Source organism: Telopea speciosissima, chromosome 5 (assembly GCF_018873765.1).
Source record: "Telopea speciosissima isolate NSW1024214 ecotype Mountain lineage chromosome 5, Tspe_v1, whole genome shotgun sequence".
Lineage (NCBI taxonomy): Eukaryota > Viridiplantae > Streptophyta > Magnoliopsida > Proteales > Proteaceae > Telopea > Telopea speciosissima.
In genome coordinates, this window is record NC_057920.1 from 12334596 (window position 1) to 12361977 (window position 27382).

General features: G+C 38.3%; 1 protein-coding gene across 3 annotated transcripts; it reads left to right on the forward strand.

The window, feature by feature from the left end:
- Positions 1-11252: 11252 nt before the first annotated feature.
- On the forward strand, positions 11253-26478 carry LOC122661003. Of its 3 annotated transcripts, none has more exons than XM_043856290.1 (16): positions 11253-11434; positions 12120-12546; positions 12662-12887; positions 12995-13240; positions 13380-13495; positions 13996-14094; positions 14183-14270; positions 19526-19755; positions 22011-22195; positions 22397-22596; positions 23403-23735; positions 24031-24132; positions 24340-24637; positions 25140-25288; positions 25385-25669; positions 26184-26478. In XM_043856290.1, the coding sequence occupies exons 2-16, from the start codon at positions 12248-12250 to the stop codon at positions 26379-26381; spliced, it is 3054 nt and encodes a 1017-aa protein (XP_043712225.1). In that variant the 5' UTR covers positions 11253-11434; positions 12120-12247; the 3' UTR covers positions 26382-26478. The 3 variants fall into 3 exon arrangements, with proteins under 3 accessions (XP_043712225.1, XP_043712226.1, XP_043712227.1); XM_043856291.1 differs by lacking the exon at positions 11253-11434 and adding an exon at positions 12039-12052; XM_043856292.1 differs by lacking the exon at positions 11253-11434 and having other exon boundaries at positions 12472-12546; positions 12662-12718; positions 12811-12887.
- The last annotated feature ends 904 nt before the right edge of the window (positions 26479-27382 follow it).

The window sequence follows — 27382 nt, forward strand, 5'->3', positions numbered from 1 at the left end:
TTTTGGATCTATCAACCAATGTGGTGATAGAATCTAGGGATGCTATATTCTTTGAGGATAAATTCCTTAGAGATAAAGGCCTGACCTTGCCTGGTTTGACTGAAGTGGTTACAGAATCACCTTTGGAATCTGAACCAATTGTTTCTGACACTACTCCCACAATGCTCCTTGAATCAGAATCTAGAAGAGTATCTATTAGAGATCGAGTACCCAAGAATTTTGGTGAGGATTTTGTGACCTACCATTTAGAAGTTGATCCATCCACCTATAAGGAAGCGATGAGATTTAGGGACTCACTGTTGTGGAAAGAAGCCATTGATGAGGAAATGAGCTCTTTAATGCAGAATGAGACTTGGCACCTTGTTGATCTACCTAGAGGGGCCAAGACAATAGGGTGTAAGTGGGTACTAAAGAAGAAACTTAGTCCGGATGGGTCTATAGCCAGGTATAAAGCACGATTAGTAGCTAAGGGCTATAAACAGGTGAGAGGGATAGATTATTTTGACATCTACTCCCCGGTCTGCCATTTGGCAACAATAAGGATTCTTCTTGCCATAACATCTATTGATGCACTATTTGTCAAACCCTTTTTTTTTTTTTGTTAGTTCATGAGGGCAAGAAGATTGAATCAAAATTCTGTTTTCATCTCTAGAAAGAATTTAATTAGCCTCAATATTGTGAGTTATATTATCTTATACAATCACTTTACATCATTTTAGAAGAAAGTGGAGTAAGCCAGCCAAAAATATTAGTGGTCTATCATGCACTGAAGTTATTAAAAGGTTAGTTTTTATGAACAATTAGGTCTAAGGTTCAAGTAGTACATAGGTCAAATATCTTAATCAAAAGAGAAAGACAGAGATCTTTCGGCAAATCTTCGGAAGTTGAGGTGCTTAGCACTATCAATCTATCATGCATCCACAACAAAATGAGTGATACTGCATTTGGCAGTGTTAGAAAAGAAGAGAACGACACAACAGAGTTAACGTGGTTCGGTTTAGAAACCTACGTCAACGGGAAGTAATGTAACTTTTTCATTAACAGAGTAATATTCATTAATCAATTCCATCATCTCAATGAGCATAGCTCTTACATTTATAAAAAATCATTAACCTAATTTTAATCTCTAAGACTACTAAATCCTACGGCTAAGATTAATTGCAAATTACATTAAAAGAAAATTAAATATTAAAGTAAAACCTAATTAATCATTTAATCTAGACATCTTGACAATTTAGAAATACTAAAATTAATAAAACTCAAATCAACACCTATAGTTGTTGATTCCTTGGCTTAAAGATATTCCAAATTATAGCCAATTAAATAGGGAAAGAACTTAAAATATCAACTTTCCTGATTCTCCTCAATCTCCTTTGCTGTTAAATAGGAAATATCCTCTTCAAATTCATTTTTTACAAAATAGGAAAGTAGCAATATCTCCTAAACGTGCTCTTTCTCCAAAAAAATAGGAAAGTGGTCGGTTGTGTTCACACTTTTAGAAACCAACGATGTTGATGTGGCCTTGCCGAATTGGGCCTGCATCAATTTTCTACGTCCACGATGAGATGAGATCTATTTCATATCAATGGAGACTAGAGTCACTAGTCCTCACACCTCTCTCAGATTGCATATAGAGAAATAACTGTCATTACAAATATATAGTGAACCCCCCCCCCCGAATGGACCCATCTGATTGTCGAGGCCCTACCAATAACGTAGATTAATGAGCAAGGTGGACCAATTCCTCCTCGGCCTCTTAATGGTCCTCCAGAATCAGCCCACTTATGTAAGCAAGAACAACAATCCCTCTTCCTTATTGAGAAACAAACAGAAGTTCAGCCAATAGTATGCAAGAACTTATTGTTATCAGTATCCTTCCATAAAATTAAAATGCACTCATCAGAGATCTGTAACCCAAAGATTCTCATCCAGAAGATGTACAAATTCTGCATAACTGGCTTAAACTAACCTTTTGTTATGGCATCTATCTCTTTTTTGTTTTTTCTAAGAATATAATTTATTTTAGGGTTACACAGTTAACATTCAGGCACTAAAATAATGTTGTTATGGATTCCTTTACAAACTAAAGAGCATCTTCCTCATCATTCAAATTCTTATAACTGTTCCATTGCCAAATTAAATATTCCCTTCTTAGTTCCTACTTTACCAGTTGTCTTGCACAGTTGAGATTTTGAGGGTGAATAGAGAAAATTAAGAAGTTGTTAAGAAAGAAGATGCAATGAGAACAGTGAAACACATTCTTGTATATCTAAAGAAATCACTCCCTAATAAAGACACGAGGTCGAAACTCCCACCTATGGCCATCAATAAAGTAAAAAAAAATCTGAAACCGAGGACTTCTTAAAGCATCGACCTTTATATCTCTAACAATAGAAGGAGGAAAAGACTGCGAGACAAAAGAGACACCATTCTTCGCTGCTGATTTAGATAAGTAATCCACAATCGGTGAAGCACATTGCATTACATTACACTGGAGAGCTGCATGGAGTAACCAACTTCTTTAAGGTCACTGGTGAAGCAACAAAACAAAGGAAGAAAAAAGGGAGGAAAACATAAAAGGTTTGATATAGATAAAATTTTGTTTTTTTTTTTTTTTTTTTTTTTTTTTGGTGAATAATCAATATATTCAACAAAGTGCAAGGAAAAAATGAGCCCCTTACAAGAAAGGCCGGGGAAAGCCAGAAAGAAAAAAGAAAAAAAAAACTATACATGTATGAACAAAATTAACCAGCTTGAAGTGGTGGAAGCAATGGGAGGCACAAGCCAAGTGAGTAAATTCGAAGAAGAAAGCATGAAGCTAGCAGCTAGTTGTGAATGGTATGGCCGATGCCTGGACTGTGACCGGGGGCTGTTGGCCGGAAGTCTTCTGTATGACCTGAAGGAGGTGATGGTGATGAATAATCGTCTGTTGGAACTGTAGGGTTTGCAGCAGCTTCATTAATGTCTTGGATATGAACAAGCAGGGGTGCTGCATCTGCTGGCTGAAACTCGTTTGATACTAATTGTGCCATCATGGTTTTACTTGCATGCTCACCATGCAAGGTACTGGTGATGGTGTTTTCACCACCAAACTTTTCTGAGGCAGTTTCATGAGTACTCTTCTCTCTGGTGGGAGTAGTTATAATAGGTTTCTTCTTGTTCTTGTTAGACTCCTTTGTCTTCCTCCCAATCTTTAAATGCCTTCCCTCAACAGAGTTAACAGCGTAAGAGAAAACAAAGACAAGGAGAAGCACAGAAGCAAAGATGAACTTGTTGACCTTCGCCATAACTCTTGAGTAATGTTAAAAGTTCAATGAATCAGAAACTTATTACCAAAGAACCAAGAAACAAACCTGGGAATCAAATGCTCAGAGAGAGAGAGAGAGAGAGAGAGGGGGAGGGAGAGACTTAAAACTACTCAAGGTTAGAGGCCAGAGATACTTCAACAGGAGTACTCCATGGGGTATATATAGTGGTATTCGTATTAGAGTCCCTGAGAGAGAGAGAGAGAGAGAATTTTTTTTATCATTATTATATATTATTATTTTTAATTGAAAAGTAGTTACTTGAGTGGGATGTGGAAGTGCTAAAGATTTGGATGAAGATTCAAGGGACTAAGACAGTATCTACTGAGTGAAAAAACAAAAAAAAAAAAAAACCCCCACACACACACACACACAGAGGCAGTATGACCCAGACTTGGCTCCTGTCCTGCAGTGGTGGGAGTTGGAGCGTCCAGCATCCCTGCGATCACTCCATGTGGCCCTCCTTGAATCCAACGATATAATATTGTTTGAATCATTATTTTAATTCAGACCTCCCATTAACCTCTCTTACCCACCCAGGTCCCATTAAACCCGACCCGATATATCACACATGCTTTTTCCATTTATTATTGTTGGAGATTACCGTGTAAGCTTTGAAGTCACATAAGAATGTGAATCAGAGATTAAACTCAGAGAAGGGGGACCCTTGTGACTGTGAATCAGAGATTAAAACTCGAAGAATTGAAGAAGAGAACCACCACTTTCAGCAATTTCTACATTTTTGCCGCTTTCTTGACTGAGAGAAGTAGACAAAGGAAGAAGGACCCATTTAAATGAAGCTTCGATGAAGGTTTTTGCCGGGGTTTATTTTCTTCTGTTTCTTCAAAGAAATCGGAAACTAGCAAAACCTCAAAATCCAGCCTCTTTTTCCAATTGCTTTTCTGATCCAAAGCTGATTCAGTGCCACCGTCGCCTGAATTATGTGGCGTTCGGAAAAGGAGAGAGAAGAAGAGGGGAGAGTCACACGAACTATTGTCGTCGGTCGCCGTTCGCCTTCGTCGCTTTTCATCGTTCGCCGTTCAACCAGTAGAGATGGAGGTGAGAGCTCCCTAGGGTTTGTCGCTGTTTAAGCAAAACGAACAGAAGAAAATAAGGGAAGAGAAAGACCCACTCCTCGATTTTGGTTTTCAAAAAGTGAAATACATCGGGTCGTGTTTAATGGGATCTGGGCGGGTGAGAGGTTACTGGGAGATCTGGATTAAAATAATGGTTCAAACAATATTATGTCGTTGGATTCAAAGAGGGCCACGTGAAGTGATCGCAGGGAGGTGCTGGACGCTCCAGCTCCCGCCACTGTAGGACAGGAGCCAAGTCCAGTATGACCCCTCCGTCTAAACACATGGGGCGTGAAATGACTGCCCCACCCCATGAAAGGTGGAAATTTCGTCATTGTTGATGTTTAATACATGTTTCCATTGGCCCCGCATTGGCATAGACCACCCTGTCTTTGGGGAACCCACTCACAAAAAAAAAATTATATATATAGAGTTGGGGAGAAAGAACTCCACCCGGTCATGTGTTGTGGCGTGTACCTCCATCCAAACACAGCCAAACACAAAATGACCATCCAACCCCCATGAAAAGGCAGGGTTGTTTTGATTATTTCGCAACTGACTGTGTCTGGGCGCAGGTACACACCACAGCACACGACCAGATGGCATTCCTTTTCCCATAAATTGGATAGTAGGGATGTTTCTTATGTCTAAGAGTTGATTATTTCTAGGTAGATTGTGTAGGCTCTCTCAGCTCACTAATATGTCTCATAACCCGGTGAGTAACTTAGGAAGATGTTTTATTCCATTTATAAGGAATGTGAAAAATGAGATTGGAATGATTGAATGGATCGAAAACCAATCGAAGCAAACTCAAAAACTAATCGAAACGGACCATTTGGACTGAAACAGGAAAGAATCTACAAGAAATAACTAAAAATTTTCAATATATTTTTACACTTTCAAAATAAAAAAATAAAAAAATAAAAAAATAAAAAAATAAAAGACTGGGTCGATAATAGACTTATAATGAATCATAAAAAGAAACAAACAATAGACCAAAAAGATCAGAACTGAACCAAAATCAACCGTTTGACACTAAGAATGGATCATCTGTAGATACGTACAGGTTAACCACTTGCCCTTTTTGTTTTCATTAATACCCTTTTCTTCTTGTAAATGGCAAAAATGAGTAAGGTGGTTACCTCTCACACGTGCGTGGAGCTGGACCCTTAGTTCCACGGAGTTCGGTTCCTGTGCACGTACAAATAGGTGAACGTACATGCGAGAGCCAACCAACTGTCTTATTTTTGCCATTTAAAAGGAGAGGAGGGGTTTTTATGAAAACAAAATTAAATGTGATTGGTTCTGAGATGTACATTCACTTGTTGATACGTGCTGATGATCCATCTCGAGTGTCACATCCCCCAATCAGATCACCCTTGTAAAAGTACGATTTGATTTTGACTTTTTTTTTTTTTTTTTTTTTTTGGGTTTTACCCTTTTGATTGATCTAACAATGACGAGCTGTGTTTGAATTTGAATCGGAACTGAGTCTTGAAAGATGAAACAAAAAGACAGCTTAGCTTGAAGGCACTATATATACAAAGTACAAATAAATGTATATAGTACAGGTTTGCATGTCCCATGCATTGGAACTGTTTTTCCTTTTCACCAAATAAAAAAAGTTTTTCCTTTCCTTTTTTTCTTTTGTGCCGTCTCCAATGTTTTGGGGACTCCATTTAATAAGCTTTCTACGATTCTCAGCCGTTGGTTCAAAGTTTCACTCCATGTTTTGAGTGTTGGGTCGACCATCTTTACATCTCATAGGGTTGGTTCTCACAATTTAATACTGTGGGTGCACTTTTATATTGACCATGATTGATTAAAAAAATTGAGATATTTGGGAGACAAGTAGTTGGTGGACCCCACTGATCACATGGTAAGAGGGACATATTAGATTCCTATGGTCCCCCCTCCCCTTTCCCCCCACTTAATTAGCTTCATATAACTTTAAAAATGGTTTAAAGCTTTATTTATAGTGTTATTTCCTGTCCAAAAGCAGAACTTTTCAATTTCAGGGAATTTCACTTCTGGTTTTCTGAAGCTTTCTTGGAATGGTAAGTACGGAAGTCCACTGGACATGAGATTTCTTTAGTTCAAGTTGAAGCCTATGATCATCAGAGGCCATGGAATAAGTTAATCAAAATAGTTTTGTGGCTATATATGATCTACAATTTTATATAGTATCCTGATCTAGTGCAGGTGCACCACCTCTCCTCCCCCTCCCCCTTTACATGGTTGTTTTGTTTTTCTTGTTTCATTTTTTAATCTCCCTTTGTGCATGCCAAAGTTCTTGGGAACCCCTTTTGGAATCAAAGTGGGAAGGAGAGGAGGGGGAGCCGACCCCCTCTCTCTCTCTCTCTCCTTCATGTGGGTAGCGGGTGGCTGCCCTAGTTGGGCACCCGGAACCGGGTTCAAGATCCGGTTCATATTAACAAGGATATTCATCATCTAGAACAATTCCTCATATTTGGGTAAATATCTTTTTCCAAGTTTGGGACAAGCTTGATTTCCATGCTAGAATTTGTTTAGATACTCCTAAGATTAGGCATGTTATTAAGTCTTGAGAACCTCCAATCCAATTGCATTCTGCGAATAGGAATACTACCTAAAAACAGTTTTTTTCTTTTTTTAATAAAGAATGTATTAAAAAACAGGGGTAAGAGAAAAAGAAAAAAGCACATACAAGTGGGCAGGTACAGCCCGCAAAAGGAACGAGAGCATCAGCTTAACAAAGCTAGACAAAAGGGAAAAATACATCAAAGACTTATACAAGAAAAGAATGAACAAAAGGGACTTCAGGTGAGTGGGTTTCAGAACACTCCGATATGTCTACTTGGCTAGCACAATTCCCATGTGGCAATTACAGGTGCTGGTACTATTGGAATTTCGGTGGTAGTAAACCAACCCCCTTAATTTTAAAGTTATAAAATACAAAAAAAAAATATCTTCTAGACGAGGGGTGGGCCCTACATGATATAGTTTACTTTTCATTATTTTAGAAGCATTTCGTTTTGGTGCAGAACTCAGCCGTGGGCTTAACCCTGGGCCTCAAGTCTTAAGTCTTTTCAGATTTTAGGCCAGTAATGGGCTTGACTTTAGAAGACTATATTATTTGTTGGGCTTGAGGCCTTTACTTGGGTGATGTCCCAAGTAAGCAGCCATCTGCATTACTATATGTATTTTAAACAGGTAAAGATTTCTTCTTGGCGAATGAGTAAAATAAATTGTATCAGTTATATTTGATTTATAAATGAATAAATATGGAATCCCCTTAGCATAGAACATAATTTACTCTGGTTTGTGTTCAATTACAATCCAGCCAAATAAATTTGTTGAGTGGATTGTTGGGCCTAGCTAGCTCAGTTATCTTGGACCTGGATTGGGCTTTGAATTGAAATCATATGGACTTGGGCATTGCTACTAGACTCACCTATTTTTGGCTTAGTATGCTTATAGTGTGTGGCCGAACGAATTTATAAACATAACCGTACTTTTCATCCAGAATTTTAACCCAGCTTTTGCAAACCTGTCGTTTTTATACGCAATTTATCCGAACGTTGCATACGAGTTTGACAAACCCGGTCGTATTTTGTAGATTGGCGAATCTTATGAATGTACCGTATTTTTATTCCAAATTTTACAAAACTAACTGAACTTTTCATACGAATTTTACAAAAACGGGGGGTTTCGATCATTGGGAGCTATGAAATGTCCCAAACACCCCTGTTTTTGTTGGGCTGGATTCTCTAGCTCCCGCCACGGCTGGAGGAGAGCCGAATACTTTCTCCTATGTTGCAATAACACTATCGATTATATTGAAGGAATCAAGAGGAACCCTGCCTAGTGAAGATGGTGGATCATTGATTACATCAAAAAACAGCATAATTTCCAGGTTTAAAGATGCGATCCTCAAATCAAATGGTGAATCACCTATATATCTAAGTTGCAGACCTGTTCGATTTGGCTCCTGTCCTGCAGTGGCGGGAGCTGGAGCGTCCAGCCCATGGAAACCACCCAAAAAAGGGGGTGAGGTGGTCATTTCACATGTGGGGCCCACTGCAGGACAGGGGCCTTTTCGGTAATTAACTGCATGAGATCGAAAAAAGTAAAGACAAGAAGAAGCACATGAACCTGTGCAGGTGGAAGCACATTAAGGCTGTTCAATTTAACCTTAAATCTTGGAACAAAACTGAATTTGGTTATGTGGAAGACCACATCAAGAAGTTAAATCTAAACTTGAACACTTATCTAAAGCATCCACCAGATCCTTATCTTTCTTCCATCGAGAAAGAAAAACAGTTCTTAGATGAGTTAGATTTGAACATCAAGAGGGGGAAATCAAATGGAGGCAACGTGAGAAAATAAATTAGCTTAAATTTAGAGATAAAAATACTAAGCTTTTTCCATACATCAACAAGCCCAACACTTCACTCGCTAGAGAAATTCTTCACTCCGGTGGGTACAACCACAACTGCTTTGAACCTATACTCAAAACAGAAAACCCGCCACAACTGCTTCGAAGATACCACGCCTCTTCTTTTTATTCTTTATCATGATATTTATTAATTAATTATTTTCTTGTTTTCTATTTCAATGGAGTATCCAAGTTTGTTCTTATTTTACTCTTCCATTTAGCACTAGAAAGTATTAAGAACTAGTAATTCAATAAACACTAAGAGGCCCCATGAACGCGTGAATTGGACTTTGAACTGTTAGAATGTGTGAAACTCTCTGCGTGATTCATTCATTGTAGAGTAGGGCATATATACAAGAGATTGGATACTTTACACGGTAGAATAGGTCACCGTTCAATACAACATGAATACTACACAACTCACATGTACATGTCACTGTATACACTATCATGAAAATTAAAGCTCCTTAAAACTCCTCTCAGGGTTCCGTGTTTTTGCATGGGTATGTTCCCTAACGTGCTACGCTTTACGGATTTTTATCCCCTCAAGTGCGGTGGCACTGCCCAATGCACCACACTTGAGAATCCAACTGTCCATCCAACACTTGAGAAGATAAAAAGACGTCATTGCCCATGTTTTTGACAGTTGGATTCTCAAGTGTGATGCACTGGGCAGTGCACCGCACTTGAGAGGATAAAGATCCAAGCTTAACATGACTCCAAACCTGATTATGGCCATAGATTAATTTTGTTCAGTGGGTTCTTGGGCCTAGCTTATATATCTTGGACTAACATTTGGCTTTCACTTAAACTCATATGGACGTTTCAAGCCTCAAATGCGATGGGCTGGCTCAATCATCCTTAACATGAGGCTGGACATTGGGTCAAGTGTAGACTGTAGACCTAATGATAGAAATTGGGCTTGGATGTCCAGGTCCAGTTCGTTAAAAGGCCTGCTCTGAGCCTATAATAGATAGAGGGTGTGCCATTATGGTACAGTTTATTCCATAATGGGCCTAACCAGGCCCAACAAAGTATGTATCTACCCCAGAAACTTTCATTCTAGGGAAGTGAGGTTGCATATCAGGGAATCTCTTACTATGGATATTTTGTTGAGTGCTATAATTTAAGACTCTTTGTTTTTGTTTGTCATAAAAACAAAAGGGGTTAAAGGCTAGGCACACCAGTGCTCTACACAGCCTGAGTTTGTCTCTCTCCCACCTCTTATGGAAATTATCCCCCTGTCCTCCCCATCCCATCCTCTCCATTATGCACAATCACTAGCTCTAAGAAAGCCAGTGGAGTGCCCAACCTTTCCCTAAAACAAATATAGATAACTATTAATAGTCAAAAGGTCGTTGTTAGTAAGAAGGAATGGGATCGTGTTAGACTAGAGAAACTTAAGAATAAATGTTTAGGGTTTTCTTCCTCATTACTATGCCTAGTGAAGTATAATGTTTTACTATTTGCCACATAATAATGCATGGGGTCAGTCCATATGATAGAAGACGAGGAAAGCATCTCATTGGTACAATTTCAACTTAAAAAAAATAGAAAAAATAACTAAAATTACAAAAGATATTATTTTGTAATTTATATTTATTTTCATTTAATGATATTTTGATAATGTTACTGGACCTTCGAATCAGTGACTTTCCTTGTTACCTTTGGATTAAAATTTGGACATTAAAATAAATGTATGTGGTGTATGCCGCTAGCTTATAAAAATTTGTCATACCGAAGTCTCTCCAAACAAAATATAAATAAGTCCCATGTCATCATCTCAGGTGAGTTATTTCGCTATGCGGGTTATTGAATGTAGCGTGGGAGATTCCTCTACGCACCAGCGTGGGGAACCTTTCCCGGTTGTTTATAATCTAGATGCAATTAATGATACGCGCCTTTATCCGACCGATTACAAGAGGGGGCTCAGGGCCTCAGGCTGACCGCACGCATATTACCTTCGAGTATGCCACGTGGCTCATGTGAATGAAGTTTCTTTTAGCTACTTGGTGGGACCCATTAATACTGTCCCTCGAGAGACAGATTTGTCACGTAGCTGACGAAATAGTTGAGCATGACATAAAAACTTGCCACGTTGCAATCTAACGTAAAACTGCACTATAAATAAGATCTCTGTACTACCTACATCCCATAATTGGTTATTGGTGGGCATCGCATAAGACTCCTATTAGATTTTGTACGAATCAGAATCATGGTCAGTTATCCAACGGCTGCAAACTCTCAATCATAATACAAGTCAGTTAGATGACTTAGATCGTTAAATCAACGGTCCTGATTGGCGGAGCACCTAATCATTGGAATATTTACGTAGAATTATGAATTATGCAAAGGTGGAGTTGGCCTGAAGCACATGATGGATATATTGTAAGCTATGTAAATTATAAGCTATCATTTTTTCTTTTTTCTTTTTCTAATTTTCACTCTCTCTCTATCTCTCATGGTGATTTGAATGGAGAGTGGAGGAGAATATGCCATTTCCTGGTTCCTTGCAAACATTCCGGGATGCCATGCCAAGTCGGTCCTACGAACCCCAATTCCCTTCACCTTTAAAACCTCAAGGACTCCCCTTCCTTTCATTTCTCCTCCTTCTCCTCTCATTTTCCCTCATTCAGGTACCTCTGTCTCTCAATCTCTATTCCAAGTTTCTTCTTCTTTTTTTTTATTTTTTCATTTTTTGTGTTTTTCTTTGCTCAGTATTCAATACAATGTTGTTCGATGGAAGTACAATAGGTTCTGTCTCGTCTGTTTTCCAAATTAACATTTCTGTGTTTTTTATTCCTTTTTTGTTTTTGGGTTTTATTATGGATTTATGGTGTAAAAACTTCACAATGTCTCTTCTGGGTTTCTCGTATCTGCGTCTGCTTCTCTCCCTTTTGTTTTATCTTGCTCTGCAATGTCTGAAATAAAACCCTAAGATTTACTATTTTACGTGGTTTTGTTTTTTGAACAATCAAATTGGAAAAAGAGGAATGTTAACCCTTCTTGTTTTGTTGCTAAGTTGTGCTGCTACTGCTTTTTATCATTTCCTCTTTTTCTTCTCTGTTTTTCTTAATTGATGCTATTTACTACATATTATACTTAGAAAATGTGTGAATCAGTAACTTAGTGGAGGAGTTTTATTTCACGCCATTCTGGATACTGGTAGTTTTATGCTTTTACAGAGATATTTGATGTTGTAATTCTTACATTTCGCTAATTATAAATTCATTAGCTGCATGGTTCCATCATAGGTGTGTTGTGTTTTATAATACAAGGGACTATAATCTGAAGGCTTCTCTGAGAACTATTTCCTTGCAGATTTTCTAGATGAACTTGATTTCAAGGACTGGGAGAAATTTCTATGTTGGATGTGGCTTCTGCAAGTGCCATTCCTTTGAAAGTGCATTAAATGAGTGAAGTAACATAAATTTCTTGGACAAAGATTGATGGGATCCTCAAAGCCGTCTATTGGTCTACTAGATACCTTCAAGATGGACAGGGTCAGAACAATATTGACCCCAACATATCCATATCCACATGAACATTCACGCCATGCCATAATTGCAGTAGTCGTGGGGTGTTTATTCTTTATTTCATCAGATAACATGCATACTCTCATACAGAAGTTAGACAACAATATTAAATGGTGGTCAATGTATGCGTGCTTGCTTGGATTTTTCTATTTCTTTTCATCTCCATTCGTTGGGAAGACGATTAAACCAAGCTATTCAAACTTCAGTAGGTGGTATGTAATTTATTCTAAAGCTTATGGTTATATCTGGACTTCTTCTTGTTGATTCCTAGCTTAGGGTGTGTAGACCCTGGATGTTGCTGACTTTTAGAAATTGATTATATTTCAGGTATGTTGCATGGATTCTAATAGCTGCTTTGTATCATCTTCCCAGTTTTCAATCAATGGGAGTGGATATGAGGATGAACCTGTCGCTATTTTTGACGATTTACATCTCTTCTATTTTGTTTCTTCTTGTTTTCCATATTATATTCCTTGGCATGTGGTATATTGGACTTGTTGCTCGTGTGGCTGGAAAGCGGCCAGAGATCCTAGCCATATTTCAAAATTGTGCTGTAAGTGATACTAAAACACACATATGAGTGTATATTAACAGACATGTCTGTTGCTTCTGTCGGTCACATTAATCCTTTTTTTTTTGGACTCCGTCATACTTGTGCAGGTCATTAGTATAGCCTGCTGTGTATTTTATAGTCACTGCGGTAACCGTGCTGTTTTGTGGGAAAGACCTTTTGAAAGGAGAAGTTCTGGCTGGTTTTCCATTTGGAAGAAAGAAGAAAGAAACACATTGCTGGCAAAATTTCTGCGTATGAATGAGTTGAAAGATCAGGTCTGCTCATCCTGGTTTGCCCCGGTGGGATCAGCCAGTGATTACCCACTTCTGTCGAAGTGGGTTATCTATGGAGAGGTATGGAGGAAGCCATTTTTTGTTTTAAATATATTTCTTTATTTTTTATTGTATTTTATCTGGATATTACCTTCTGTTGTCATTTCTGTTTACACCATTCCCCTCATTTTTTTTATCAATACCCCTTTTTTTTTTTCAGTTAGCTTGTAGCGGATCATGTCCGGGAACATCAAATGAAATCTCTCCTATATATTCATTGTGGGCCACATTTATATGTCTTTACATTGCCAATTATGTGGTGGAACGGTCTACGGGGTTAGTGCTGATTTGTATATTCTCCTGTTGCATTTGATGAGATATATTCAGTCGAATTCTCCATATCTGTAAGAGAACTGCCGCCATTTGAAAAAAATCACCAGATCAAGTGTTAAATTTATGATGGGTTTTATTTTGGATGGGGGCATCAGTGTGAAGGTTTAGTGCTTATACTCTAACTCCAGTTTGAATCGGTATTGGCCTCACCAAAAATTCCTTAGCCCAAATTCTGCCTATATCTGACCTTGGTCATTTATTATGACCTCAGTTTTAAAGATGGTTGAGATCATGTAACTAGGCTGATTTCTCTCCGATGTTTAAATATCTTTAATGGAACCTACAATTGGATCCATTCTATTTGAGTAGTAGATGAGAAATGAAGTCTTTATATCATATTCTTCTTGTATTATATTTGATATTCTGAGGATGTTAGTCCAAATTCATTTGATCTAATCCGTTATGGTTTTAATTTTGAATTCATTAATTTTGCCATTTAACAGATGGGCTCTTACTCACCCTTTGCCAGTTGAGGAATATGAGAAGCTGAAGAAACAACAGATGAAACCTGATTTCTTGGATATGGTTCCCTGGTACTCAGGGTATGTGTTTACAATTTTGCTCTGTTATTTGCATCAAGGAGAAAACTCCATTAACCATCCTGATGAAGCTGTTGGAAATATATTGTAGGACATCTGCCGATTTATTTAAGACTGTTTTTGACCTCCTGGTATCTGTAACAGTATTCGTTGGTCGATTTGATATGCGTATGATGCAGGTACTCTTCGATGTTATATTAATTAATATATAGTCTCGCCCAATGGTTTTTCATCTTTTAATTGACCATTTTAATTGTTAACAAATCCTCTGTTAGATAACCATCTGAAAAGTTCAATGATCCTTGGATGTCTTTCTTTGTTAAATGTTGTGCCCAACTATAGTCAGCAAGAACTTAATTATTCCGAAAAAGATATCTCAAATGCGCACTTTGATGGAGCCTATGGTGTTTGATAGAGTGAAATCGTTAAGAATGATCAAACCAAAATAGTTGGGATAAATGACTAATGATGATAATAGAGAACTCTCAGAAATCTTGATCAGCATTTAGTACAATTTGATGCATTAATGTTTTAAATGACTCAACTAATTTCCTACTCTTGCTCCACCTCTTTGGTGGTAAAATTCTGATGTGTCTGTGTATAGATTTTCCTTTTGGAGAAATTCCTGGGAACATGAACTGTAGATTTCTTATTGTCTTATGCAGGGCAAACCCAAGAGGTTTCAGATTTTATGTAAGAAATCGAACATGTTAAGATTTTGAAAAGTATGAACTTCTTGAGCTTCAAAATAGAATTTACAAACTATTTTTGGTTTCCTTAATCCAATAAAGTTCTAATCGATATTCCTTAATCCTTATTGATATGCCCTCTACCTCACGGGCCCCTATCTTTACTTGGATGCTTCAAAATAGGAGCCTCAACTGTGTCTGACACGTGTTGGCAAATATTCCTACCCCATCACACATGAACACTGCAACTACTACCATACTAACATGTTAATGCAAAAGTCGATTTCGAACCAGGGACACCAGCAGGAGATCGCTTGCAGCCAGGATCAACACAATAAGTATGAATTAATTGATTAACTGAAACTTTTATTGCTTTTTTTTCCTGTTTAAATATGAAAGAAGAACATAGAAAAGGATAAGAAGAAGAGGATATAGAGAAGATAGAAGAAGATGGGGGGTAGGGGATGGCTTTCTCTGCTTGGGTCTCTCACCGACAGCCATCCCAACTGTTGAAACAAGGATATTCTCCCATAAACGATGGCAACATGGCTTGAAAATTCTATTCTCCAAAATCTGTTTCTATTACAACAAAGGCTGCCTATTTAATGGAATAAGTTAGCTTACAAAATAAGAAACTTAAGAAATAGTAACTTCTAAAAATAGAAACCTAATGAAAATAGAAATTAGGTTTTATAGTTCAGCCAACATGCAAGGAACAAAATAGCAACTAGTAAATATAATAACTACAAAAAAGAAAGAAACAAAATTAGAAACTACTAGATACCTAGACTTAATAACTAAGAGACAATTACAAAAATAGAAACTAAGTTAACAAAATTAGAAACTACTAGATACCTAGACTTAATAACTAAGAAACAATTACAAAAATAGAAACTAAGTTAATAGCAACTTCTAATAGAATACTCCACCAACATACAACAGCTAATCTTCACACCAGCTGTCCATATCAGTCCCCAAATCACTGTTCACTTGAATAGTGTTGTGTGAACAGTATTTTCAGCCCTTTTTTCAAGATGGGGAGAGCTGATGTAGATCACAAGTCCATATGTACCCGCAGGAACAAGCCCCAAAACCAGTCCAACAAGGTTGTGGGATTCAACTTCTGTGAGAGACAGCCTAGTCTGATGATGTGACAAGTTTTTGTTGGTTTGATGGAGCGTCAGCTAAGGCAGCCCCAGCCCAAAGAGAAGCATGAAGAAGATAAGAGACCAAGACAAAAAAAAAAGTTACTTTTCACATGAACAGTACCCGAGTTACTGTTCACGTGAACAGTAATTTGTGGCACCTATGGACAGATTTGTTCCTATTTTTGTTTAGCTATGTTAGTTTACCTTGTTTCTATTTTCCAGTTTGGTTGTAATAGGAGATTAGATAGTTTCTAAATTCAGTTTTAGCAAGTTAGCACTAGTTTCTAATTTCAGATTTAGAAAGTAGGCTTAAATCTGATTTATATTGAAGGATTATGTACCGGTCAAACTTAATTTGGTGTGCTGTGTGCGTGAATGCTGTCCATAGTTGTCACGGCGATCCAAGTCGGTGGAGGGGTGTCACGTCGATATATCGACATGTCGCCCGCCATGGCGAGCATGTCGACCATGTTTTATTTTTTATTTTCTCTATTTTTAATGTGTTAATAGATGTATACTCAAGCCATGTTTTATTTTTTCTCTATTGTTTCTCAAGTTTTAAGAAGAAAATTCAGAAATCGAAGAAGAAATCGAAGAGGGAAGAAGAAATCGAAGACAGGAAGAAGAAATCGAAGAGGGAAAGAGAGACAGGAAGAAGAAATCAAAGAGGGTCGCCATGGCGTAGGTCACCATGCAACCCTCTCCAGCGCCATGACAACTATGATGCTGTCAAAATTGCTCTGAATGAAAATATATTTTTAGACATCAAAACAAATGAATATTTTACTACACTTTTGGTTTTTAGCAATGTTTTACCATATTAAGATTTATGGAATTTTTAGATCGGAGAAAAACCCCAACATTGAAAAGTTGAAAATTGGACCTACCACCGAAAATCCAGTTTTTGTTCTTGAACCGGGGGGGTGTGAGGGTGGGATTGACCTTTTATCCTTTTGGAATTTGATTTTTTAACTATTTTGATTGGATTCAAATAGGGGGATTTGCTTATTTATGAATAATATCTTAAGTAAATGAAATACCAAATATAAAAACATTTACTGAAATGATATTTGGCATAAATAAGTGTCTGTCTTGACAACTATGATTCTCAGTACACTGTGCGTACACTAGTAAACTTGGGTAAAAAACCACAAGTTCATGCAATGTGTTTAGAATGTCAAAATAAGCTGTATACAAAAATTCAGATAAAAAAAAACATTTCTGGGCCTCAAAACCACCAGCTCGAGTTGGCTGGGAAAAAACCACAAGTTTTGACCAGGTTTCGACCATATCTCGGTTTCTGGTTGGTTGAAACTCGAGTTTTAGAACCTTGCTCTCAACCACCGCTTTATCTTCCACTGTTTCAGCTTTGTCTACTTTGATCTCTTCAATGTAGACCACTTCAGTAGAATCTTCCACATGTTGACCTTCCATCTTTGAAGCTTCAAGCACTGTGTTTTCTTTTTCATCCCAATTCACTATGATCACTTCAGCTTTATCTTCAACTGGTGCTCTCTCAATTTCCTTTGGCAATGTAAATTTGCATTCAGCCTTTGATTTAACATTGTTGATGTCAGATTTCCAACAATCTTCAACTTGCAAACTGAATCTCATTGATGGAGGCTTCAAGTTGTCTTCAGCTTTGGAGGCCTTTTGGTGATGATGTTGTCGAAGGAAAATTAATTTACCTTGCTGTAGAGCTTTGAACGTCCATGGTAAATATTTGTCACTTAGTTCTTGCTTCATCTCTACCCATGTAACGAGGGCTCTACCATGGTATTCAAGATCATTCATATGGGTTCTCCACCACTTATGTGCTAATCCCACTAGCTTAGTGCAAGTTAGTCTCATCTATTTAAAAAACTCAGATAAATAATACCAATCAAAATAATTATCCAAAGCAGATAACCAATCATAAAATACATGTGGATCATGTCTGCCATCGTATTCCTTCAACTCGAGATTAACGTTGTGTGTATCATCAAAATGTCGATGAGGAGTACCAGTATCTCCATTAAAATAGGATCTCACATGTTCTTCAAAAGTTGGCCTAGCCTCTAGGGTTCTAGGCTGTTCCCTTTCTTCTCTGTTCCTTCTGTTAGAGCGATGAATTTGAGACTGTACCTGATATCTGTCTTCTTTGAGTGGTTGGTTAGTTTCCTTTACTGAAGTAATTTGATATCCCTCAAGTTGTTGCAACCTTTCACTAATAGTTCTTTGTTCAGCCGCTGATTGCTGAAACATCTCAATAACCTTACCCATAGGATCAGGTGGTGCTGGTAGTATGATTGGATCTTCACCCTCTGCCATAGCTCTGATACCAATTTTATGTAGTCCTGGATTGAATATAATCCAACTAGAAGCCAAAACCAGGATCTGTTTTTCAAGGGAGATTCAGTTAGAGTTACATTAATGGAAAGATCAAATTTAGGGTTAGGGTTTAGTGGGATCTAGAGTTTGATGTTAGGGTTAGGGTAACTTGATGTAGGAGAGTCTTTCAGTGAAGGTCTCGTTAACAAATAACCAGTCTAAGACTGCTGGACAGAATCGGCAACAAGTATGGTTGAGTTAGACCGTTAGGGTTAGGCTTTGGAAGATGGGAATTGCGGGTTTAGGGTTAAAGGCTGGGCAGAATTGGTGCAGGTTTGGATCGAGTTCTGTATGGAGGTGGAGAAGCACTCGAACTAGGTTTGTACTTGTTAATGGCAGCAAACTGAAATAAAACCTTCAAACTTGAAGAACAGCAGTAGAGGATGCAATAAAGTAACCAAACGATCCACCCGCCCTTCCCACCGTAAGGTGTCAATCGGATCAAACGCCGAATCCTTCAACTTTGATCAAACACAAGACAAAAATCTTCAATGGAGAAGAAGAGCAACAAGAAGGTTTTCGTTAATCAAAATTTGTGTCCAATGTTTGCCCCCCTTACAACCTTATATAAAAGACTCAAAAATAGATTCCTACACTAAAAAAGAAAGGCCCAACCCAATCCTTAACTTATTAGATAACCTAAACTGACTAGGAAATTGAAATACTGAAGGAAATAGACTCAAAACATGGCTGGACTTATAGAATCCTAATCCAGCGCAACTTATATTGCTTAAAAAGCGAATAAAGAAAACTACTAAAATCACTTAAATTGAACCACTTGTTGGACCAGCTTGGACTCTGTTCAATTTAAAAACAAAAGACTTCAAAAATAAAACAAAGTATGGAAACTAATCCCATATGAAATCTTATTACCCATAGTTTAGGCCCATAAAAGTAGTCTATTACATTGAAAACCCATGGGGATCAAAGGCCCAACATGTATATAACCCAACCCTAGACTTATTCCCATTAAAATAAGCCTCTTTTGGCGACGTAGCTGCATCAACCACTCTTTCAAAGACAGAACTATGGCATGGTTCTCCTTGACTGAGTAAAGAAGCCTCGAAGTGAACTTCTAAAACACCCATCTTCTTTTTCTCTTTCTGTGCTGCGCATTAAAGGTTCTTTAGTTATATTTTTTCCCCTGCAAAATCGGTTTATTTTTTTTTTGAATAAATTTCTTGTTTCAGAATTTCCTTTGCTTCTTTGTCTTTGTTGTATGATCAGGCTGCAATGAGTAAGGTTCATGATGGAGCTCAAAAAGATGATCTTTTATTTGATCATTTTAGTGATAAGGAAGACTTGTGGTTTGACTTCATGGCTGATACTGGGGATGGAGGAAACCCAGCATATACTGTGGCCCGGTTACTTGCTCAGCCCTCCATTCGTGTCAATTCCGGCAATTCTATGTGTGCCCTACCACGTGGAGATTTACTTCTTATAGGCGGGGATCTTGCGTGAGTTGGACTTCTGCTTCTTTGTTATGGTTTTTAATTAAATTAAAAGGAACAAATTATCCAAACTGATGTCTAATTCATAGTTGTCAAGGCGTCGCCTAGGTGACCGCCTTGGCATCCAAGTGCCTTGACAACTAGTGTCGCCTTGGTCACCTTGTTGTTGTCATCTTGCGTCCAGGACCCTCCAACGTCTTGGGTCGCCTAGACGCTATGACAACTATGGTCTAATTGTTCAGCAACTATTGAGAAACAGGTATCTGTGTAATTTTCTTCATCTATCACAAAATTTCGCATGCTTTTTTGGGTTTGCCTTGTCTTGGGTGAAATACTTTGGCTCCTTGTTGCTAAACTGCCATAACTAATTTTTTTCTTTAACTAATTATAATTTCTCTATCTGCTACAGGAATTCTAGGTTACCAATCTGCCATTTCTGATTTCTTGTTTCTCTGCTTTCTTTTCGATGAAAGCATTCAAACATATCATCAAATTATGTTCAACAAAACAATACATTTCTTTTAGTTCAGTAGTTTCAGGGCCCCACCATGAGGTCAAACCTTTGATAAAAACTGATTTATGTGTCGATAGGTATAGTGTTGATCACAGATTTATCAAATCAAATATTTTATTTAACCCCTTTTTGTTGCAACTTCTTAAATCAACCACACTCTTATTTTCTTTGCTTCATGGGAAAGCTGGTTAAGTGGTCTGAATCAGTTGAACTTGAAGCCTTGTTATCTAGCTTCTGATTTACTTTTGTTTTTCTCACTCTCCTCTCCCAAAACTCTGCATATACATAATTTGATTAGGTTGTTGAGGTTTTGCTGATATGGGATCATGCCTTTCTTTCCTCGAGTTTTAGATCAATGTATGAGGCAGTGTGATGAACATTTTCCTCCTTGTTAATTAAAGTTGGGGGAGGGGGTTTCTAGATGATGTTCCATTAACTTGCTTGTGTAAGAACATATACTTTATTGGTGGCCTAGCTGATATGGGATCATGACTTTATTTCCTCGAGTTTTAGATCAAAATAGGAGACACTGTGATGAACATTTTCCTCTTTGTTAATTAAACTTGGGGGAGAGGTTTCTAGATGATGCTCCATTAACTTGCTTGTGTAAGAACATATACTTTTTTAGTGGTCTATATCTCAGCTCTTACTCAATATTTGGACTTATGGGGTTATGTTATTTTCTTCTAGTAGAATGAACGTAAGTTATAATTTGAACTTATCTTGCATAATCTTGCCAATTTATTGCCCAAGCAGGCGGTTTTGACTTTTGAGGTCTTTTTTTTTGGGCTAGCCGGCTAGGTCACCTTGTTAGGCTGTTATCTGTGGTGCATGCTTTTTAGTAATTTCATCTATATCAGTATTTTCTTTTCTTGTGAGAAAATGGAAAATAGGCAGCAGGCAGGGAAGAACCTATAGTGACGATGCTTTCAAGAATCATCTGATGCTCTGCACATCTGCTCCATGTGTTTGTGTTTGTGGCAGCGAGGGCTAAAAAGAATCTTTTCCTAGGGGAATATTTGTCTGTGGGAAGCTAGTTATATAAGGCTGATACGGTGAAAACTGATTTTGTGGGCCTGCAACTCTGTAAAAGATGATATACAAACAAAGGAGCATCTATACAGTCCCCGAAGACAACTGCCTAGCGCAGTTGGTGTAGTGTGGTGCAGTAAAGGCCATGTTCACCAGGAGGTCTCGGGTTCGGGCCTCCTGGTCCTCACTTCCCTTCCCCCCACCATAAAGTAGGTAGTAACCCATCAAATAAATAAATAAAGAATACAAGTCATGTGAATGAGCAAGTTTGCACCACTAGGATTTCCCTTGAGAGCTCTCTCCTGTAGTCAAGAACAAAATGGATTGCAAAAATATGCTTCTCTCTCTCTCTCTCTCTCTCTCTCTCTCACGTCTATATACATGTTTGCACTTTGTTTTCCGTAAAAACAAGAAATAGCTGATTATTTGGTCCAGATTTTCTAATCAGATGCAACTTATGCTGAAGTAGTAACTAAATGTTTTCTTCTAGTTCCCTGCCTTCTGGAAAGAAGAATGGCCTACTGAAACATTTATGGTTGAGAAAATGAAGCGCAGCTTCCATGGTAATTTAGTTGTATTTTCCAGTTGTTTTTGTTGTTTTTGTTGTTTATGGGTACATAATCTGTCAGATTTGTTGGGAAAGATGGAAAACAGTTGCTATCGTAATTAGTTGTATTGTTCTGTTGGAAAAATTAAATTCTCCATTATTTTACAGGTACCCTAATCCTTCAGCATTCACATATGAGAATCGGTTTTTTCGTCCTTTCGAATATGCTTTCCAGCCTCCACCTTGTTATAAACCAGAGCATGTTGCTGTGAACAAGCCTGAGTTACCTTGTGCAGAATCTGAACCAATTCAAAATGATGGACCACAGTGTTTTGTGATTCCTGGAAATCATGGTTAGTGCTAATGCTTGCCAAACTTTCTTGAACAGTTAGAATTCTTGGTTGTAACAGACGAAAAAAAAGTTAATGGGTTGAGTTTTATTTCAATATACAATTTTGTTATTATTATAATTAATTTGCAGACCAGATCCAGTGTTTTTGTTGTAAAGAATGTTAACGTGATCCTTACATGAGTTTAAGTGTTCTTTTCTACAGACTGGTTTGATGGGCTTCACACTTTTATGAGGCACATATGCCATCGAAGCTGGTTAGGTGGTTGGTTGCTGCCCCAAAAGAAAAGTTACTTTGCCCTGCAACTGCCTAAAGGATGGTGGGTGTTTGGTCTTGATCAAGCTCTCCATGGTGACATTGATGTGTATCAATTCAAGTTCTTCTCAGAATTAACTAAAGACAAGGTACTATTTGTGATTCTGCACCATTCACAGAATCTAGCTACCTTGAATGACTGTTATATGTTTAACACAATTTAGTGACACAGGATGGATTTTCTTTAATGCTCTGTAATATTGGCTGCTTGTTTCTGGTATTGTATCATTTACTCAAGGGAGTTCTTTCTAGTAGTTGCTTTGTATTTGTTTCGTAAAGGATATGAACATTTACTAATTATCCATTTTCCATGAGGAGTCATTTCTGGTGTTGTAAAACTATAAAGCATTAGTTGCAAGAAGAAGTTTGCGGCTCAGAATGTAGTTCAGTTCTGATTATTCTTTGGAGTGGAGAAATTTCTGCATTCTAGAAATCATGAATTTGCTTGTTGCAATCATGCTGGATCTATTATGTTCATAGTATATTCCTCAAGGAAGTCCATTTCACTTTCAGAAGTTTTTAGTCAATGTCAGATTGCATTTCACTGTCACTTTTGTCACACTTCAATTATTTTGAATATCAGTACTTGATGTCATGTGTGATGTACCTCCTTTAATGTCAATGCTCAGCCTGAGAAACTAAATCTCTTGATGTCTATGATTATTTGCTTAGGCTGTGTTTGCTATGCATTCTCGGTATAGATTCTGGGTTTACAAAATATTATGAAACCCGATTCTTCTCTATTTTCTCGCTTCGGAATGCATTCTAGACCCAGAATCTATTCAAAGATTGCATACCAAACACATCTTTAGTTTCTGGTGAGGTAACTTCACAGAGTTGATCATGTAGTTTGTCTGGATCATATGGATTATAAAACATTTTTAGTTTTTTCCAGGTTGGGGAGAATGACTCTGTAATCATTTTAACACATGAACCAAATTGGCTACTTGATTGGTACTGGAATGATGTCTCTGGGAAGAATGTCTCTCATTTAATTCGTGATTATCTAAAGGGAAGGTGTAAGCTCCAAATGGCTGGAGACTTGCACCATTACTTGCGTCATTCTTCTGTTTCTTCAGATAAACCAGTCTATGTACAACATTTACTTGTCAATGGTTGTGGTGGGGCTTTTTTACATCCTACTCATGTTTTTAGTAGTTTCAAAAGGCTTTATGGGACTTCGTATGAAAGCAAGGCGGCTTATCCATCTATTGAGGATTCCAGCAGGGTGAGTTTCTAAGTTTGATTCTTGCACTTCAGTTGTTGCAAACTAGTCAACAATAAAAGTTCTCCATATGTATTTTTTGGTGTCATAATGGTCGATCTGAGCCAGCGCAACGGTAAGGTCTCCATTGCGACCTGCTGGTTGCAGGTTAGAATCAGGAAACAGCCTCTCTGTGAAGTGGGGGGTGCTAAGGCTGTGTATATCTACTCCTCCCCAGACCCTGCAGTGGCAGGAGCCTCATGCACTGGGTACGCCCTTTTATAATGGTCAATCTGACATACTTGTGAATTTGATCCAGATTGCATTAGGAAATATCTTGAAGTTCCGGAAGAAGAACTGGCAGTTTGACTTCATTGGCGGCATCATCTACTTTATACTGGCTTTTTCTATGTTCCCACAGGTAGTTTTCTGTGGTCCTAGCATTCTCTCCTTTATGAGTGGATTCTGTTGACCTCCTTGATTACATGTACTATGCATGCCCACACCCCCCCCCCTCCTCTTCACACATACACATTCTAGGCTTTTTTTTTTTTTTTTGGGGGGGGGGGGGGGGGAAGAGGGGAAATGTTTATTAGAGATAATTAACAACTTAATTTGTTCTTTCCAGTGTCGGCTTGACCACATCTTGAAGGATGATTCGTTTTCTGGTCACTTGAAGACTTTCTTTAGCACAGTGTGGGATGCTTTAATATACATGCTGGGAAATTCATATGTGTCTTCAGCTGGAACTCTGTTATTACTTATGGCAGCATTTTGTTTCGTCCCTTCCAAAGTGTCGCGGAAGAAACGGGCAATAATTGGAATGGTTCATGGTTTTTCTCACACAGCTGCAGCACTAATTCTCATGTTGTTGCTGGAACTGGGGGTTGAGACATGTATCCGCCATCAGCTGCTAGCAACTTCAGGTCTGCTTTTTCTTTCTTCCCTCTTCCTCCTCCCTCGTTTGGTTGCATAGAACTATTAAAATGGTTGCCGACGCCGAGTGATAGCCAGATCGAATTCATAGTTATATGCACCAAGCATGTAGGTAGTGGCATAAATAATGTGTCTGAGATCTGTTTTGATTCCGTGTACAAATTAAGCTATTGAAACAAGTTTGAGGGTATCTAGATAAAAGTGAGCTATTAATATTTGAATTGCTTTGATGGAAGAGTCGTTAATCACTGGATTGCTTAGGTTGGAAATGCAGTTTATGAAAAATTAGGGGCATTAACCCTAACCTTGATGATTAGTTATATTTGTTGGACTGAGTTGATATGCAGTGTCCAAAATTGTTAATTGAGGGTAGTTAATATGCAAATGTAATCATTGAAATTAACTCATTATCTTAGAAAAAGATGCTAAAATAGGTAACTGGCAACTGGGGCTTTGAATATTTACGATTGAGTTTAACTTGTCTATTTTTAGGATATCACACATTATATGAATGGTATCGATCGGTGGAGAGTGAGCACTTCCCCGACCCAACTGGCCTCCGAGCTCGTATAGAACAGTGGACGTTTGGCCTTTACCCAGCTTGTATAAAGTATCTCATGTCTGCATTTGATGTTCCAGAGGTGAGAAATGCTCTCTAATTCCAAAAAAAAAAAAAAAAAAACTCTCTTGGGTACTTTTCCATTTATCACAATTGAACATATGCTGAATATTTTCAGGTTATGGCTGTCACCAGGAGTAGCATCTGCAAGAACGGGATGGAATCACTGTCACGTGGAGGTGCTATCATTTACTATGCGTCTGTCTTCCTCTATTTCTGGGTTTTCTCAACCCCTGTTGTATCCCTGGTGTTTGGGAGTTACTTGTATATCTGCATCAACTGGTTTCACATACACTTCGATGAAGCTTTTTCGTCACTCCGCATTGCAAATTATAAGGCCTTCACTCGCTTCCACATTACCCGTGATGGTGACCTTGAAGTATTCACCCTTGCAGTTGATAAGGTATGAGACTACCTTGGCTAAAGAGATGGCAATTTTGTGAAACTGCAGTTAACAATTTTCCATTGAGTTCTGTTCCTTTCACAAGGATTCACTCTGTCCAAACCCTGTCAGTTGGGTTCGGATGCCTTCTTTGTATATCAGGGACCATAGGTGGAGATTTGGGTAGAGTGTGAACAAGCAGCAAATGAGAAAGCTACTTGTTACCATCTTTTCATGTGTCATGGAGATAGAGGTTGGGTAACTAAAATGGGTGGTTGTTACTGGGTTGAACCCTGGTCACTGGATCTCTAACTCAATTTAGTTCAACACTGGCCATTGGTGGAAATGATTTCTCCAACTGATCCCTGAGAAGAATAGTTTCAGAATGTGTTTGGTCCTATTAGTCATCCTTGGTAAATGAAGACTCAAATTCAAAATCTGTTTTTTAGGGACTATGTAGCCAATTCGGTTTCTAATTTTGTTAATTTTTTTCTCCTTTTTCTTTGGGAGGCATTATTGATTCTTTGATTTGCAGGTGCCAAAGGAATGGAGACTGGATCCGGAGTGGGACAAGGAAGTAAAACAGCAGCAACCGAGTCATCTTAGGAAGTTCCCTAGCAAGTGGAGTGCTGCTGCTGCTCAACAGGACCCACTTGCTACTGTTCGGATTGTTGACCATTTTGTAATTGATAGAACGGATCCTAGGAACCCCAATTCTGAGGCAAGCAAATAATGCTTGTGGTTATTCAGTGATTTGGGCCTTGAGATCTGTAAACAGCTTTTGTAGCTTTCCATCATTCAAGAGGAAGAAAAAGAAAAGGAAGAGATTAGAAGATTTCTTACGCTCGAGCAAGTTAAATTTTGTCGTGATCCTTCAAATTCAAGTTCAATCAAATAACCTTTCATGTATTTTTTTCATACACCTTATTGTAGTCCAACTAGGCTGAAACTGGACTCCAAGGTCTCTTGCCAGCAGAAATCAAGGGCTACAAAGAGGATCTATGGTCTTACATTTGCCCTTCCCAAATCTTGCAATAGTGGGAGCCTTGAACAGACATTTGATTACCTCAAAAGTCCCAGTAGTATGAGTAATAGCTCTTTCCTAAGCTACCCATTCTGTGTATTGATTGAATTCGAAGCATTAGTGGATGATTGATCAAACTGTGATAGAACGTTAGAATAAATGTTGAAAACCTGGAAGTAGAATCCTTCCCTCTTGTTGATCTTTTAGTGAATCTGTTACTTCTGAAAAATAATAAAGATGGAAAATGAGAAGGCCGTGTATGTCTCTTGGAGCTAACAGTGCTCCTCTTTAGAAGACAAGTCGAGTTTGCCCTATGGATTTCCTACCTCTCTAACTTCAGACATTACTCTTTCATCTCTCTCGAATTCGCCAACTCTCCATCTCCCTCTAAAGAAGCTGAGATTATAGAGAGAGAAGGTGTGAGTGTGACAGTAGAGAGAGAGAGAGGGTGTCGTTACTTTCGAATACAGGCCACTAGGACACCTAGGATCAGCCCAGCCAGCACGGCCTTGGGCTTTCAGAGCTTGGCTGGGCTGAGAGCCTGAGATATCCCAACCCGACCTCAGCCCAATCTGGTTCCACGCCTACTTTTGAGGCCTGACTGGGTGAAGGAGACGCTCAAGCATGAGATCAACCCAAACAAATAAATAACAGTTTCAACTTTCAACCAAGGCCCAGAAAATTATGTTCCAGGATGGTACTCAGGCAAG

Bases quoted from the DNA above. Each gene is read 5' to 3' on its own strand.
- LOC122661003 (XM_043856290.1), top strand. From the start codon at position 12,248: ATGGGATCCTCAAAGCCGTCTATTGGTCTACTAGATACCTTCAAGATG. The intron at 12,888-12,994 runs GTAAGTGATACT...ATACTTGTGCAG, and splicing joins CCATATTTCAAAATTGTGCT to GTCATTAGTATAGCCTGCTG. The intron at 22,597-23,402 runs GTACTATTTGTG...AGTTTTTTCCAG, and splicing joins CAGAATTAACTAAAGACAAG to GTTGGGGAGAATGACTCTGT.